Below are 19,282 nucleotides of genomic sequence, written 5' to 3'. Positions count from 1 at the left end.
AATTGGACTGGTTGTGAACGTTGTGGTCGTTGGTATCATTCAAAGTTTTTGGAAAGTTCCTTGTCGACTCATTGCATTGTATGCCCAAATCCATAATATTTTTTTAATTATTTTTTAAGACAATGATTTGTATATGATTTACTTTCGAAGTTGTCAATAATTTAAGCAAAATAAGCAAGATTAGTAATTGATTCTTCATAATTAATCATTGTAGTTTTATCATTAACTATATGTATATTTGAAGTTTATCAATAGTTTAAAAAAATTGCCGTGTACGTTGACCGGCCGGAAAACGCCTCAATTTACGTTACTGTCATAAGACCGTGAAGCATGGGGGATACAATGTAATGGTCTAAGGGTGTTTTTCTGCTGACGGTCTAGGTCCAATAAATCGAAACGATGGAATAATGGACTGTTTCATGTATAAAAATATCCTGAAAGATGTTGTTACCTCATGCTGAATGGAATATGCCAATAAAATCAGTTTTTCAGCAAAGACAACGATCCGAAACACGCTGCAAAAGTAGGCAAGCAGTGGTTTCAAGACAACCACCAATCGGTGATGGATTGGCTGCCTCAATCTCCGGATCTCAACCCTATTGAGAACCTGTGGGAAATTGTCAACCGCAGAATTTTTTGTGAAGGTGTTCGTAATAAAGATCAACTGTTTGAACAAATCGAAAAGACCTGGGCAGCGATTCCACAAAGTTTCATTGATCACCTGATCGAGTTTATGCCTCGAAGATGCAAGGCTGTGATCGACAACAAAGGATTCGCCAAGAAATATTGATAGCGAAATACAGCTTGGTCAACATTTTGTCGAGTTGCAAATGTTTTGTCCAGAAGGAAATCAATTTTATTTAATACTTTTGATTAATTTATTAATTTTCGTGTACAAATAATGAACTTTGTGAGGTATAAAACTTGAAGAACTTTGTCTCTAAACAGTTGCATAGTTATTTCTCTAAATTGAAAAAAGGCAGCATCTTTATATAAAAAAACTAAATTAGCATTATTTGGTTGCAAATGTTTTGTCCAATACTGTTTATATACACATATATATATATATATATATATATATATATATATATATATATATATATATATATATATATATATATATATATATATATATATATATAACTTTTATATCAGTTTCTATAAATATTTTATAGAATAAACCTAAAAAATGAGTTTTTTTCTTTGTAAAACTTTTCCTTTGATACAACTTACTTAACATTACTTACTTAATACTAGTTACTCAAGGCTACTTTTATCTTACAAAAGTTTTATTCTAATCAGAATGGAAAAAAATTATAGGAAAAACATAAAAAACATTACTCATCCCATTTGTTAACATCAAATTAAATGTTTTCAATCACAAGAATATGGTGCTTCAAATTTATTTGGGAACTTTTTTATTTATATTTTAATCAACAGCTTATAACCGCTGCTTTTATGAATCACGTTATAAGTTTCCGTCATGCTACTTTTAGTAATAAAAATCACTACAATTAAGTAAACAACTTGAAAAGTTTTGACTTACCCAAATTAATTTTGTTGGTTCTTGCTGTATTCTCTAAACTATACACTGATGTGGTGCTTTGTTCTGTGAATTAAAATATATATATAAATATATACATATGCATATATACTAGGGTGTCCCGTTTTTAGGGTCGCATTTTATTTTTACTGTTCCCAGCATTTTTCTGCTGCGTATATGTGAGAAAATGAGACCTGTAAGGTTTTAGAGCTCTAACTTTCTTTTTATGACTACACAAGCCACCTTATAGTTCAAAAATCAGGATTTTTGGGTGAAAAACGCCTATTTTTACAGTGCTTGTGTAGTCACAGTTTAAAAGATACAGGATAAGATTATGTTTAACCATGTACATTAACCCTGGTTAGTTAGAAAAAAATTAGGAGCAGTTTGAATAAAACCGTTAGTTAGGTTTGAAGTGAGTTCAAAGATATACAGTTGACTTAATTATTATGCGGTTTGACGCGGTTGACCAAATCAAACAGAATACTGATCTAATCGTTATGAAATTGGTCTGAATTAGTTTCCGAACCCTTTTCACACCTAATTAGACCAACGAAAACCCAAAATCGGTTAAAAAGTACTAGTTTTATGTTTAACTTTGTTTATATATTACACTAGACATCTTTTAACCACTATTTCTACAACATATTAACATTTTCTTTTTTTTCCACCACTCCCTTGGGGTCTCCCAGCCTTTCTTTTCTGGTCCACTGCTAGGAGAAGATCTTTCCTCAGCTCTTTATCATGGCTTCTATCAACAAAGTCCTGTATAAGCTTAACATTCTCTCTGGAAAATCATTAGTTACAAGAATGTTGGAGATAAAGTCCTTGAACTTTGTGTAGCCAGACAATCTGTTCCACATCCTAGGTGGAATCTTCATCTATTCAAACTGCTGGCTATCCATTTTTAAGATGTTAAATATCAAAATGGATTCTGAATCAACAAACGCAGACAACCCGGGCCTCTCTCCTTTTTTGTCAATGAATCCTGATATATTAACCTTCTTATACATAAATGACAGAGAATCCTTTTCCTTTGTATCATTTATCACTAGAATTCTTTCAGCAATTTGGTCTTTTCCTCATCTTACACTCCAGGATCTAGTAAATTAAATGGGATCAAAGTTGAATAAAGATACTTTGTATGGTTTGCAATGCTATCGACACATTTGGCTGCAACATTAGGTCTGCTCTTCAAGCATGACTTCATCTCCCAGATTGCTTCTATGTCATGACTTGGAGAAATTATAGTCTGAGACAAGAACCACTTTGCATAACACAATGCTACAAACTCAGAGATGGCCTCAACTTCTCTTTTTGTAGAAGCTTTGGAAACAATATCTGTCATTTGGCTCAGAATTTACAGCTTCATGCAATATATAGCCTGTGCCATAAACCTTGCATGATGAATTGCTACAGGTTGTCGAACTGTCAGTTGATCAATCTCTGGGGATAAATAGAATTAAACAATTTCTGCTAGCTCCCAATAATCATCTGTGGGTATTTTGTCATCATCCAACGGCATTGTGATGATTACTAGGGATACTGTAGCAGCATTGTCAAGTTGTTGATTTACTCCATATTTGAATTTGCAAAATTTATTTTGATCAATCCGAATAAGAGAAAACTCATCCAACAGTTTCTTGAAGCGTTGATTATCTGGACCTGGGGTTGTCCTGAAGAGCTTCGCAACATTCCTAATATGACACTCATAGACATGATGTCTGCAAGCAACATACATAGCAGGTCTTCCAAGATAGATGTTAAATCTGGAACTTACTCCTTTTTCTTTACCTGTATTTGACACAGTGGTGTCAAATACACTAGACCTTTAGTGTCTTCTTTGAGTGAGTTTTCTTCTATAATCTCAATAATCTTCTCAGCATGACAAGATCAGAATCAGTGACAGGAGCTACTCCGAGCAAAAAATGTTCTTCATCACAAGTTACACTCAATGCTTAGCGCTCTCTTTTGAGCTTCTTTCGATCAGTATACTCTTTGACCAGCTTTCCATCATAACGAAGAATCATGTTTGATCCAGCTTTTGCTCTTAAAGATATTTCTCTTTCACTTGAAGATGAAACCTGCAACTCAGACTGATAACTCTGGTCATGATCTGCTCCAGACATTCTTACTCTTGCCTGTTGAGTTTTTTGAGCAGAATAAATGAACCTTTTATCTTTCTTCCCAATGTAATATTTCCTGCAACTTCTTTAATCATTTATGAAAATGATATCTTCTGCCTTGTCTTCCTGAGATCTTTTCTTATCTTTCTCTAATATTTGTATCGCATCACTTTTCTTATCTTTCTCTAATATTTGTGTCACATCACTTTAATATTGTATCACATCAAAAAGAACAGGCAAAATATTGTCTTTGAAAATTATTTTCTTTTCTACTTCTTTAGTGTTTTGCCTTTTTTGAAGAGAAATCAATTTTTTGTGCTTGGCTAGCAGTTCACTCATTTTCTTCTGTACTTTATCCGCTCTGAATGTTGGAATTACAGCTTTTTCATAAATAGCAGTGACCTTTTTAACGAAACACTGACAATTATCCTCACAAATGAGCTTGAAATCATGAAAGAATACACAGCAGAGAAGGGTGTTATCTTTGATCTTAGGATTTTCAGACGTTAAAAAATTATAATGCTCCAAAATGTTTTGTTAGAAGTGAGTTGATTGTCATTCAACTTGTCAATTATACTCTTCAGAAGAAATATTTCTTTCCTTTTTTTTTGGTTTTAGCCATTCTGTTCAATTAAGTTTACTCTCTGCACTGGAGTCAAATAACAACTATAATTGACAGAAGTGTATAAAAGTGTCCTGTTATTTACAGATTTATAAAGTGTTCTGTCACTTAAAAAGATAATGTTTCTCAAAGTTCCAATATTAGTGTTCTATCACTAATTTGAAGCAACTTTCATGTACATGGGTTCAACATAATTTAAAACCGTATCTTTCAAACTGCGAATACACAAGCATTGTAAAAATAGGCTTTTTTCACCCAAAAATCATGAATTTTGAAACTTAATATTGTATTTATTATCTATTCTCTCTTTTAAGACTGGCACCGATCTCTAAGATCAGCCCGTATATTTATACATGTATATTAATATGACACTTGTCCCTTATAAAACCGAAATATAAATGTCAATAACTCATAACTGCTCATAACTCCTTTATTCTTTGTTTGTCCGCGAGTAGATACTCGTATTTGTTTTTCTCTTGTATCTTCTACTAATCTTTTGTAATTATCATTTTCTCACTCTCAAAATCAAGTGAAACCGTTGTGTTCCTTCTGTATTCATCAACCAGAAGATTAAGATTGCTTCTGCGCATTATTGCTGTATTATCCCAACTCAAACAAGGAGCAGATATTGCATACACTCTTCTAAGATGAATCTGATTTCTTTGAAGGATATGTCCATTATCATTCAATTTTACTTCATATGATCTAGGGGCAACACATTTAACTATTTATCTCTAAGACTCCATTCGCGAGTTACTTCATTTTGGATTGCAACATTTTGACCTTGTCTAAAGACCTGTGGTACAAAATGACCAATATTTTTATCATAGTATTTTTTAGATTGAATTCTCTCTTTGACTAAATCTTTTGACTTTTTTAGTTGTTCCTTATTTTAAGTTTGAAATCTGGGTAAATTGTCTCTCAGTTGACGTCCATGTAATAACTGTGCTGGAGATAAGCCACATTTTGTTGGAGTATTTCGTAATATTAGGATACCTTTATAAATGTCTTCATTTGACATACAACATTTCTTTATCAACAATTTTATTGATTTTACAGTGGCTTCTGCTAAACCATTTGATTGTGCATAGCGTGGACTACTCGTTATGTGTTTAAATTCCCACTCTTGAGAGAATTGATGAGTCAATTTCGAACTATATTGTGTACCATTATCTGACACTAATTTTTCTGGGATACTATTTCTAGAAAATGATTCTTGGCATGCTTGTATTACATCAGTTGATCTAGTACTTGAAAGCAGAAACACTTCAGTCCAAAGGCTCTAGTAATCAACAATAATTAATTTTTTGTTAGCCCTTTGAAACAAAAGAGTTCTCAGTTTTTGCCATGGTCGCGTTGGAATTACAGGAGATAACAGATGTTCTTTTGGCTTTGATAGGAGATATTTCATACATGCCTCACATTTTGGAATTAATTACTCACAACTTTAAACTTTTTTATCTTTGAAATCCCAATATAGCTGGATATAAGCTGCACAGTACTTTTTTTATATTAGGCCAACCCGAAAATATGCTTTCTTCCAATTGTTTCAAGAGTTCATCTTCTCCAGTTTTCTTCCTAATTTTATTTTACCGACTCTCTGTAGCAGGCATACTTTTTATTATTGAATTAACATATATGTTAAGATCATTTTCTGCTATCTCGTCTTCCTTTGTAGGTTGAGATACAGGTGCACGAGACACTGCATCTGCTTCAGTGATCAAGTTGCCAGGAACATGCTCTGCAGTAAATGAAAGTCTTCAATTCATTCTTAAGCGTTTCCATATTAAATTCCCATATTAAAATACAATTCACTTACTAATGGTTTATGATCTCTTGCCAATATAAAGTTTGGTTGACCATACAAATATTTTGACATGAGTGTGCACCCCCATGCTACAGCTAACATTTCCATTTCGATTGGATAATAATTTTTCTCAGTAATTGTCAAAAATCTAGATGCACAATCAATTGGTTTGTATACACCATCATGACTCTGGTAAACAGCTACACTTAGTCCGTTAACTAACTTCCATCTTTTCTTACTTTTGCAGGTTTTTTAACATCATAGTGGGCCGAAATGGGTGGATTAGTCAAACTATTTTTTACATCATTGAATGCTTTTGAATAATTGTCAATCCAAAACCATGCTGATTTTGAACTTAAAAAATTTCTTAAAGGCTCTCATGAATTTTGATAACTGCTGAGCCATATCAAGAAAGCTACGTAAAGCTGTAATATTTGTTGGTCTTGGAAAATTTTGTATAGCTTTAACTTTTTTAGTCAATGGTTTTACTCCCTCTGCTGAAATTTTATGACCTAAAAATTCTACTTCAGTTTGATTAAATAAACATTGTTCCAAATTAAGGGTAACTCCATGTTCTGCTAATCTACTCAGCAATGCTACAAGGTTTTCATTATACTCATTTTCTGTATTGCCAAAAACTAAAAAATCATCCATACTTTTTACTACTCCTTTAAGACCTTCAATTAAATGATCCATTTTTTTTAATAAAAGTTTCTGGGCGTGATGTTAGCCCAAATGGTTAACTTGTTGGGCAGAAACGGTGTAGTAAAGGTACATTTTAATTGACTTTCAACATCGATTGGTAACTGCCAATATCCTGAGTTGGCAATTATTTTAGCCATGTATTTACACCCATTTCCTAGTTGCGCCAATGTATCATCTACACTCGAAAGTTCATAGAATTCACGTTTTGTATCTTTGTTTAATTGTGTCAAAACAATACAGATACGAAGCTGTCCGTTTGGTTTTTTCACGACTACTATTAGATGACACCAGTCTGCAGGTTGATTCACTATTTTGATTACACGCATTTCTTTCATTCGCTCAAGTTCATTCTTCAATGGTTCAAGTAGTGGGAATGGTACTCGGCGTGGCGCTCCAATGTGGTATGGTGTTGCATTTTCTTGTACTGTAATATGTACGGGATCACCTTTAATTGTCCCTAATCTTTTAAATACTGATGGAAACTGTTCTATAATGCTACATGTTGCTTTTGTAATTGTAGCACACGTGAATCCTTCTGGAATGTCTCTTTTAACCTGGTTAAACTTTTGTAAGGCAGGTCTTCCCAATAAAGCAGATTGTACATTCTTACAAACATATATAGTAACTAATTCACTGTGCTGACCATTGATTAAAAATGATTTTTGAAAGTAACCTAGACAATCATGTGCTTTATGATCAAGACCTATTAATTGTTTGTTAGTGACACGTAATTGTTTAACTTTAACTCCACACTTTTTTAAATGATTAGTTCCTATAACTGTTACCTCTGCACCTGTGTAAACTTTAAATGTTTTTTTTCAATAGTTCACTTTAAATTGCATTTCCCAAGGTCCTTCTGGATTATCTACTCCTACTCTACTCAAAAACAATGCACCTAAATGCTGCTGCGTGCTTGACAAATTTTTGTTGTCACTTTGCTGATCAACATATCTATCAGGAATATTTGTTTTTTGTTTTTAGGCAAACTGAACTATTTGAGAAGTGGTTTGTAATACCACAGTCTCTACACTATTTACCCCATGCTGGACATGATCCCTGAATAAAAGGATGCTTTTTTAAACAGAATATACATCTCAATGAACTAAATTTAACATCTTGTTTAGTGCTAGTATTCCATGTGGGTGAAGTAAATTTATTTTTCCTGTACAATTGCTGTCCAATACGGTCTACACTGTCAGTGTTGTTATTTCGTAGTTCAGATACACCATCTTGTGCTTTTTCTGAAGAAAGACATATTTCCACTGCTTTATCTAGTGTCAAATTCTTTTTAGAAAGCACTTTTTCTTGTACTTTGTCACATCTTATTCCAGATACAATTTTATCTCTTAATAAACTGCCAAAACAATCTGCAGTTTTACAAAAATTGCAGTTTTTACATAACAATTTTACTTCTGTTAAGAAATCATCAAAACATTCACCATTTTCTTGAAAACGTTTGAAACATTTATGTCTTTCTAAAGTCTCATTAACATTACCCTTGGCAAACACTTCCATTTTCTCCAATATAACAGCTGGATCTGTCTTTTCGTTTTAATGATTCATAAATGCTTCGAGTCTCTGAAGAAAACGTATATTTTAACATGGCAGCTTGATATGCTGCTGGTTTCTTTTCTAAATCTGATTAAATAACATAATCCTGCCATTCCTCAATCCATGACCGAAATGCAGCGAATCTATCTACAGTTAAATCCAAGATTGAAGGAGAAACAACCTTACTACTTTCTGTCATTTTATCTGTAACGATTCACAGGGTTGACAAGATAATAATAAAAAGTTTTCGCACGTTTCTTCACATAGTCATAGCGCCATGTTGTGTTTATTATCAATTCTCTCTTTTAAGTCCGGCACCGATCTCTGAGATCAGCCCGTATATTTATACATGAATATAAATGACACACTTAAGGTGGCTAGTTTAGTCACAGAAATAAAATTGAAGCTCTAAAACATTACATATCTCATTTTCTCATTTATGTACTTAACGAGAAACGAATTTTTTACAGTCAGAGTAGTTATCTCTTACAATTCCCTGATTATTTTCAAGACAGGTTAATTTTGAAAAGCTTTTATAGCTAATTTATTGCAAAAAATTTTGATTTAATTTCCACAAATATCTCTTGAAATAAAACATGAACTTTTATCATTCTCTCTGCCAAGCACTTAATTTAATACTATTTTAATAATAACACTTACTTAATGCCAGTTATATCTTGCAAAAGTTTTATTCTAATCAAAACTGAAGAAAAACTATTTCATAGAAAAACATGAAAACACTTTTTCTCCCTTTTGTTAATACCAAACTTAAGGTTTTTAATTATCTAGATTAAAATGTCCTAACTTTTTTCAAGGGTATTTTTTTATTTATAGCTTAAACAACAGTTTATAACCACTACCTTTAAGAATCATGTTTTAAATTCCTATTATGCTATTTTTAGTAATAAAAAGCACTACATTTAAAATAAATAACTTGAAAAGTTTTGACTTACGCAAATCTCTATAGCTGGATCTTGCTATATTAAATGAGCTGTACATTGATGAGATACTTCGTACTGTGATTTAAAACATTTGTATAAATATACACACATACATACACAGAGCTATTCACGAAAGTTTAAACGATTGCATAATTTTCAGATCTAATCTTCGGTTTTTCTTGAATAAAAATCTATTGGAAATAGATATCAAAATAATTATTGTTCCAGTTTGGTTAATAGGTTATTTGTTAATTAGAATAAAAAAAAGTAGGTTTTGACTCATAACCGTTTACTCAGAAATTTCAATAAAAGGTAGGTGATACACACTAAGAGGTTTCACAAAAGTTTAAACGATTTTATTTAGGATCAGTTATTTGCTAATTAATTGATAAATCCGTTGCGAATTTTTTTTTCGCAGCGGATTTATCAATTAATTAGCAAATAATTGAGTAGTTTTTCAATCAAAAAATTCATCACAACATCATCAGACAGCTTTTAATTCATTAAAAATCAACTTGAAATATTGTAAATTTCATATTAATTTCAATTGCGTGCAAATGGGTCGAAAATCAGTTTCTAGTGTCATCAAATAACAAGTTATATGTATGGCGCGGACAAAAAATCACACAAACGTTCAAATAGGCGAAATACATAACATTTCTGAATATTGAGTTAGAAAAACCATCAAAACCTGGGAACTTACCAAGGACGTCTCCGACATGCCGCGTACTGGGAGACCATCCAAACTCAGCAACCGTGACAAAAATGGTATATTCAGAATGAGCAGAGAAAACCCCAGACTCAGCTACAAAAAGCTAGCACAAATCTTCAAAGAGTCAAAAAATAATCCAAAAGTTAGCTGAGAGCTCGTGAGACGAACATTGTTGGACAAAGGTATTGGAACGAACATAGCTGCTAGAAAACCTATTCTTTCAATCACGGAAAAACGTAAACGACGAGTGTGGTCCAAAGAAAGGCTGGGCTGGTCTGTAGAACAATTGGCAAAAGTTATTTGGAGTGATGAAGCTAATTTTCAAGTTGTAAACCGCAAGGGAAGAATCTATGATTTGCAACTGAGAAATATTCAGACAGGTTTTTGCAACATCGTCGACAAGGCGGTGGAGGTTCGGTTGGCATCTGGGGATGTTTTTCTCACATAGGTATAGGCTTCTGTGAGCTGTATCAAGGCCGAATTAATCAATACACCTACGAGAACACATTGGAAACGTGTTTAGTTCCATCAATCAGACACTTGTATGGCAGAAGCAAGCAATTCATCTTTCAACAAGACGGGGCTTCAGCTCATACAGCACACTCAATCAAAAAACAGTTTTTGAAAAAAAAGTTCAATGTGATGCCCTGGTGCCCTAGATCACCAGATCTCAACCCAATTGAAAATATTTGGTCTTGGATCGACAATCGACTGACTTTTCATGAAGTTCAATCAACTCAGCATTTAAAGCAACTTTTTAATGAGTACTTGCTGAAAGTACCTCGCGTGATATGCATGAAATTAGTTGAATCAATGCATAAACGAGCTTATCTTTGCTATACAAAACAAAGGAAGACACTTTAAATATTAATTTCGCTTTTTTTTTTCATTTTTTGAATGAATGTAGCAATTCGTTTAAACTTTTGTGCTTCTAAATTTTCCTACAAGATTTTTTGTAATAGCTTTTTTCTAACTAAATATTAAATTTTTTGTAATATGTCCATATTCTTTTTAAAGCTAATTACTTTTTCTGTAATAATTTATAAAAATTAGGTCGATATCATTTCAAAGTTTTTCTTTATTAAACAAAAACCAAACATACTTGATAAATATTCTGCGATTGTTTAAACTTTCGTGAATAAACGCACTTAATTATATACATATATATTTAAATAAACATAAAAATCATAAATAAATATATACATGTAATATATATATATATATATATATATATATATATATATATATATATATATATATATATATACGTATATACATATATATACGTGTATATACATATATATACGTATATACATATATCTAAATAACTAACATATATATCAAATTTAAGGATTTCAATTATCTAGATTATGATACTCTAGACTTTTTAAAGGTACTTTTTTAGTTTTAATTTAAATAACATTTTATAACCACTACTTTTATGAATCACGTTTTAAATTCCTTGCATGCTAATTTTAGTAACCAAAATCAATACATTTAAGTAAATAACTTGAAAAGTCTTGACTTACCCAAATCATTATTGTTGGTAAATGCTGTATTCTCTAAACTATACTCTGATGAGGTCCTTTGTTCTTCAATTTAAAACATATTCATAAATATATACATAGACATATATATATGTATATATATGTATATATATATATATATATATATATATATATATATATATATATATATATATACATATATATATACATACACAGATGTATATATAAAAGCATTCATTTATATATACATATATGTAATCATTTATACATAAATATATAAATTCACACACACACACATATATATACATATATATATATATATATATATATATATATATATATATATATATATATATATATATATATATATATATATATATATATATATATATATATATATATGTATGTATGTATATATATATATATATAAACATATACAAATATATATTTACATACATATATATATAAACAAATAATTGCATATATACATAACATATATACATGTATATATTTTATAAAGATATACTGATATATACATGAATACATATGTATACATGTATTTATTAATCTTTATGCGTATATATATATATATATATATATATATATATATACGCATAAAGATATTTTTTGAAATTTTTTATAATTAAGTTATATATATAACTAAGTTTTAATTCAATTTCCATAAAGATCTCTTTAGATAAAACATGAAACTTTATTTTCATCTCCGCCAAGCATTTAGTTTAAAACTTGTTACTTAATTCAAGTTATTTCTTGCAAAAGCTTCATCCTAATTATATATATGTATACATATATATATGTATATATATATATATATATATATATGGGCAATTCCAGGCAAGTGACGGTCGTAACATTTAGCCCAGTATGGTATTTACATGAAATTTTCCAGAAATGTTTAACACTATTATAAAATTTAGTATGCAAAAGTTAAATCATTCAAGTGTTTGAAAAATTTATTTGAAAAATCAACTTAACGTAGCGTGACGGTCATAACGCTTACTTTTTGACAAATCTAAACAAATAAACTTGGTCTATCTTTATGCAGCCGTCTACACAGTGAAAAAAAAAAAATCCTTTGCTGTTTTCTTTGACTACACATTGAATTTACTAAATGTTGAGTTTCATAGCTTTTTCTTGATGTTTTCCGAGAATTTTATTAAGTTTTATGTCGTGACGGTCGTAACTTTGACGGTCGTAACGATAAAGCCAAAAATGAAAAACAACTAATAACGCAATGAATGACATAATAAAAGATGAATGATTATAAAAACCAATTAAATTATGTTAAAAGATATGAGTTTTTTAAAATTATCAAGCTTATCCATGATGGTTCTTCAGTACTGGGATCATTTTGTTTGGAGTAGGTAACAAGCGATTTTCATATGCCTCGCAAATGTTTTGCGGAGCCGGGAAGGTTTAAAATATCTTTGATAAGTAATTTTTTTTACTAATATATAGATTTTAACTTGTTCCGCAACCCCATTACAAAATATTAGATAACTTTGAAACCAAAAACTTTCCATTTTTTACTTGCCAAAAATGCATTTTAGTAATATTTGCAACAGCTTTGCTTCTTCTATTTTATCAGCTATTAAGGCCCACCTTAGATTAATATCATCCGTGTTGATAAGTCTAGCATAAGTTTTGCTTCCATTTCATGCTAAGAGAAAGTTTTAGCGTTTAAGACGACCACTTCACGAGATTTTACGCTGTTCCGAACAAAACGCTTTAATGATCCTCCTACTCCATCAACTGCTCCTTTACCGTGAGAGGTAGCAAAGAAGTTCCATTCTATACTCTGAAAATGATATTTCACAGAGCAAAATTGTATGAATTTGGCCATGTATCTATTTTTGAATTGAGTGCATGGACCATCACTCCATAATATAACTTTTTTTATACAATCAATGCAATAGAGGGCAAATATTTCACTTAACCCTAAAAGGACAGGAAAAAAAAGTTAAGTTAAGGACGGCTGGGGTATTAAACTACCCCAACTGAAAATATAGGTTTTTATACAAAATATGTTGAATTTTTTAAATTAAAATACGTGCTTTTAACAGAAATATCAAATTTCTCTTTTTTTTTTTAAATAAAAGTGATACTTGATACAATTTATTTAAATAAAAACAAAATATATCTTCTAAATCAGGCAACTATTGCAATCAATTTTGCTATGAGCCTTGCAAACAGAATGACTACATGATGCACTTTGCAGACGGGTTTTTCTGTCATGAACACGAGGACACATATAGCATCTTTTTATGTGCTGCTCTTGAATTGGTTGACCTTGATTTAATAGGTTATTTTGTGCAATTACTTGGCGAAGATTATTATTTGCAACTATTGGTGGAAAATCATTTGCATCAAATTTATTAATAAGACTTTTTGATAATTCTTTTAAAAGTTCTCTTCTTCTATTAGAAGCCCCATTTTTATAATTTGGGTGAATTGACAAGAATAAAATCAAAAATATAATTTGGGTGAATTGACAAGAATAAAATCAAAACATTGTAAATGGCCATCGGTTACTCTTTCGGTGACTCGAGTAGCACCTGACAACCTGGTCTAACGTGTCGACTCCACCTTTATATTTGTTGTAACCTAGAATAATACGTGGTTTTTCATTATGGTCCATAATAATGTCATTACTGTGATGGATGGTTGATAATAATATTACTGCTTTGTTCTTCTTAGGTTCATTAGAAACTATAGTAGAGTCATTTTGAAATCCAAAAATGCTTGAGTAAACTGGTCGATGTAAGGCTGGCAAGAACTTTTTTTGTATTTCTCCTTTATTTTTTTTAATGGTGCCAGTATATGTCATTTTACGCCGTAGCAATCCCCGTGCAAAATGAATGTTTGTAAAAAAGTTATCAGCTGTTACGTGTCTACCACTTCCATTTAAGTGATCTGTTAGTTCAAGAACTACTCGTGTACCTTGTCCAAAATCACGTACTCCATTTACTCTACCAATATATGGTTGCAAGTTTATGCAGTAAGAGGCTTCAGCATCACATAGTATCTATATCTTCATTCTATACTTTCCTGGCTTAGTAGGTATAAACATCTTAAATGGACAACGTCCTCTAAATGTAACTAGTTGCTCATCAACAGTAAGATATGCACTTGGATTGTAGTTGCTCTTACATTTAGTAATAAACATTTCCATTATATTTCTTAAAGGTGCAAATTTGTCTTCAAACCGTCTTTGATTTCTTGTTTCTCTCATCAAATCGAATGCATCGTTGCAAGTTAACAAATCGATCTCTTTGCATTGAAGCTGAAAACTCCAATTAACTCATAAAGCTCATTTACCGTCGTGTCAACCCATCCTTCTAGTTTTATTCTACCAGCTTCAGCATTAGTGTAGTTGACAATAATTCTAATCATTTCTGGGGTTATAAAGAGTTTAAAGGCAGTATCCATACCTGTTAAAAAGTAACTAAAACACAAGCAAGTGTTAAACTAAACATAATTTATAAAACTATTTACTGATTCACTAACTAAAAAATGAGAAAACTTGCATGGGGTATAAAAATACCCCAACCGTCTTTAACGAAACTAAATTTTCAACAAACAGTATTAATGTCAATTGATTAGTAAAACAAAAACATTTTACACTAAGAACTTCCTTAAATGATAATAAAAGATGTTCTGAAGTAGCAGTTTAAGTAGACAAAATTTGTTGATGTGGCAGTTAAAAATAAACCCCTCTGGGGTAGTAAAATACCCCGCCGTCCTTTAAGGGTTAAATATGTAGTAGTGGCGCGTTTTGATTTATCATTATCGTCGGATATTATTACAACTAATTTTGACTCTAATTGGTAACGATAGATTACAACTGTAAACAAGGTAATAGTTCACTGTGACCAATAAGCAGCTTGAACAGCATGTTAGTAACCACATGTATAGTTTTGTGAATAATCAAAGTGTATCAAAACTTGGTCTGGTTTGAGATTTTCTTTTTGATTGCGGTATTGCTCAGACTGGTGCTTTTTAGTGAGATGATGCTCAGTTAGCTCTAGTAAATAGTTGCGGAAATGTTTAAAAATACCTTTTATGTTTTTTTTTATGTTGACTGATTACACAGCGATGATCTTCTTTAATCCACCAGTTATTGGTGATTAAGGTATCCATGTCTCCGTTTTCGGGTAAAGAAACTTTCAATAGTTTACTATCACAGCACAATGAAGATTTCATTATCCAACATTGGTACGTTGGGGGCTTGCACAATACCTAATTTTCTAACCATTTATTGCAATACAATGGAAAAGGTATTTTGCTTGCTAAAGCAGCACACAAATAAGTAAAACTACTGTGATAAATACAACCACATGTTTCAAGTGGTGTATCTTTGCACGTAAGAATATATGGAGGCCTTAATTCACAAAACGTACTCAACTTAATTGTTTTGCTAGCACTCTTCTCACAATACAGTTGATGCCGCTCCTTTAAATTCATAACTAAATAGCGCTTTTGAACTTTTTCTCCTTCGATTTTCATACAATCTTTTCTTCCAGGAGACATAACTGATATATCTTCTCTTTCATAAAATACTTTTACTTTTTCAATTTTTTCTGATGTGAAGTGAACTCGATGTGTTTCTTTAGCAGTGAATAGGCCATATTCAGCACCAAACTGCTCTACAATAGTTCGTCTTTTATTTGGAGACTTTGGAAGAGCTTGTTTTGTTCTAAAAATGTTATTTGATATAAAAGAACCCAAACTATGTGTAAGCAATTGTATTAAAAAAGTTATATTAGTATAATAAATACTTGTTTAATGCCTTTCTCATTGACGATTTGCAGTTATAAGAATTGTCTTACGTAGAATTTAGACTGACTTTAGTATTGAAATCAAGTTTTTTTTCATTCTTAGCCTTTGGTTGCCAACCTTCGCTTGATTTTTTTGTTTGTTTTCTTTTCTTGGTGTCAATAACTGCCGCCTTAGATAACTTCTCTTTCTTTCTTTTTCTAACAAAGCTTTTCTGTTTCTTGCTCTATAAGCTTTCGATCTTTCAGCATCTGACTTTGGCATTTTAAATGTTATCAAATATAACAGCTGCTGTTTGTGATATATGCTCCGTTATATATTTTTAAAAAACCCGCGAAATGTTGTAAATAAAAATTTACAGCGTTTCGCAATTTTTTGAAATTAGTTACTCATAGTTTTAAAAAAAAACTTTAACAAGTTTAGTAATAAAATCAATAAACAAACTTCAAATTATATAATAAACAAAATTGATTTATATTATAAATTGGTTTAAAGGATGTATATCGTTTGAAATAAATTAAATCGTTCGCGCTTAAACTTTTATTTTTAAGTCAAGAAGCCGTGATGGAAAAACAAACATTTCGTGATGGTCGTAACGTACTTAGTAACAGTGAAATGGTGATCTAAAGCACTTTAATGTTTTTTTTTGAAACGATGATAAAACATGTATGAGTGTCTTTACTTTTACCAGGGTTGTAGTTTTAAAAAGTTTAATACGAAAAATAGAAAAAACTTTTCGACTTTTTTTGTGACGGTCGTAACGCCTTGTTTTCATTAATATGCTCTTCTTATAGACCTAGTTAGAGTTCGTTTTTATAAGAAATATCATGCATAATGTATAATTTTACCTTTTAGTCAAATTTAGAAGCAATAGTTAATTAAAAAAACAGCACTGAATATTTTTTTCAACGCTTCACAACATGACTATATATAAACGTCAAAAAATGCTCATATAACCCTTACAACTTTAAAAATATGTTGTAGTATGATAAAATGATTATTTTAATAATTTTTTTCTCTTTAAAGTATTTTAAATAGTTGGAAAATAAATTTAATGAAATTATTATATGTCGTCGTAAAATTAATTTTTTTTTTCCTCTCTTACTTGGAATTGCCAATATATATATATATATATATATATATATATATATATATATATATATATATATATATATATATATGTATATATATATATATATATATATGTATATATATATATATATATATATATATATATATATATATATGTATATATATATATATGTATATATATATATATATATATATATGTATATATATATATATATATATATATATATATATATATATATATATGTATATATATATATATATATATATGTATATGTATATATAGTTAAGGTGAACTGATTTTTTTTTTTTTTAAGAGTAGTTATCTCTTTTTTATCCCAGATTATTTTTATGATAAATTATTTCTATTGCTGCTTAAGAATATGATAGTTCTCCAGCTCTATTTTTAAATTTCTTTATGAAAAGGGATTCATTTATCTCATTTTAAGCATTGGCCACCAGTAAAAAATATGGTTATGTCCAAATCCTGTTTTGATAAGGTCAGTTGTCTGAATATTTTTTGTTATAATTAAACAGTTTTGATGACAAAACATTTTTTGTTTGTTTTTGATTTTTGTTTGAAAAGGACAATTTGAAAATCAATGTGACATACCTTATTCTTTACCTGTTATTCATTTGTGGCATGCCCTTATTCTTTACCTGTTTTTCTTTTGACAACTTATACTTTTTTGCAATAAAGTCATACAAGAACTCTCTGCATAGTCATGTATAAAATCTCTTAATATTTTTAAAAAAATTCAAAAATCATTAAATAATAAAATCTCAACTTACTTTCAAAGAACTCTTCAGCTGTTTTAATCAAGTTTTTCTTCCCAATCTTTTCAAAAATAATTTTAAAGTCATCCAATTTAGGAGCATTATATTGTTGATTGTCCCAAAACTGTAATATTTCAAAGTATTTTCTTTTTGGAGTAGGAAATGATTGATATATCAACTTTAACTGAATATAATCAATTTCTAGATGTTTACTTAAAGTTGTCAGTTCTACATTAAGATGTTGACTAATGTACTCGTAAAAATCCAGCTGAGTCTGACTTCTCAAGTATCCGTCATTACCTAATAAAAGAGAACAAATTTGTATTCTACAAAGTTATCTTTTACAGATTGAAATTTTTAAAAATGTGTGTCATGTACATGTCTGAATGTGATACTTATTTATCAAAACATATATTAGAGTTGGACAAATAAAAGTCATGAAAAACTCTTGAGAAGAAAATTTTTTAATGTTTTGGGGTTTATAAGTTTGAGCAATACCAATGTTTAGACCTCTATTTGGTACTAAGACACCTATTTGGTACTTAGAACATTTTTCTTTCACAAGTTTTTTTTTTTAAAAAAAATTCTCCGTAATTTACTGGTTCATGATTTAAGAGATCTCTTTTTTCAAAAAGAAACTTTTAGTCATTTTTATCAAACTTATGTTGTTGTTATTTAAAATTAAGCAGCAAATTTAGACTTTTTACGCAGACCCCTGATATTATCCACCCTCATACCAATAATTGCTTTTTTTGCTAACATCTTATTTCTTCTGAGTTAGCTTTGTTGATGTGGTCTTGAACTAATATCACCATCTTCTCAGAGCATTCATTTACAATATTTAAATCTTTAAATGATTGTTTAAACTCAAGATAATATTGAGCATTTTAAAACTGTTGAGCAAATTATGACAATGCATTTTCTGGAAGATATACCGTTACACATAAGTATCACTGCTAGGATATATCTTCCTGAGGTGGTCATAACACACATTTAACTACTGCTATGCATACTGAATAGACATTTAACTATTGCTAAGTAAAAAAATCACAATGCACAATAGATTATATGATTATGCATGTACTTTTTACATGATTTGTATAT

General features: G+C 30.2%; 1 protein-coding gene and 1 pseudogene across 1 annotated transcript in view; one reads left to right on the top strand and one right to left on the bottom strand.

Annotated features, from left to right (window-relative positions):
• LOC149881766 (uncharacterized) overlaps positions 1-96 on the top strand; it is a 743-nt pseudogene extending 647 nt beyond the window's left edge.
• The window catches only part of LOC149881765 (uncharacterized), a 49,053-nt gene that overhangs the window by 20,446 nt on the left and 9,325 nt on the right, over positions 1-19,282 (bottom strand). Inside the window, exons 5-8 of the mRNA XM_090065962.1 lie at positions 18,194-18,478; positions 11,537-11,599; positions 9,308-9,370; positions 1,547-1,609 (exon numbers count right to left, since the gene is read on the bottom strand). Coding sequence (XP_089922088.1) covers positions 1,547-1,609; positions 9,308-9,370; positions 11,537-11,599; positions 18,194-18,478 — 474 coding nt within the window. The remainder of the gene's footprint in view (positions 1-1,546; positions 1,610-9,307; positions 9,371-11,536; positions 11,600-18,193; positions 18,479-19,282) is intronic.

This window comes from Hydra viridissima, unplaced genomic scaffold (assembly GCF_058129835.1).
Source record: "Hydra viridissima isolate aposymbiotic clone 2 unplaced genomic scaffold, HvirCarnegie_v1 scaffold_11, whole genome shotgun sequence".
NCBI classification, from domain to species: Eukaryota; Metazoa; Cnidaria; class Hydrozoa; order Anthoathecata; family Hydridae; genus Hydra; species Hydra viridissima.
This window is presented reverse-complemented; position numbering and strand designations above follow the sequence as displayed.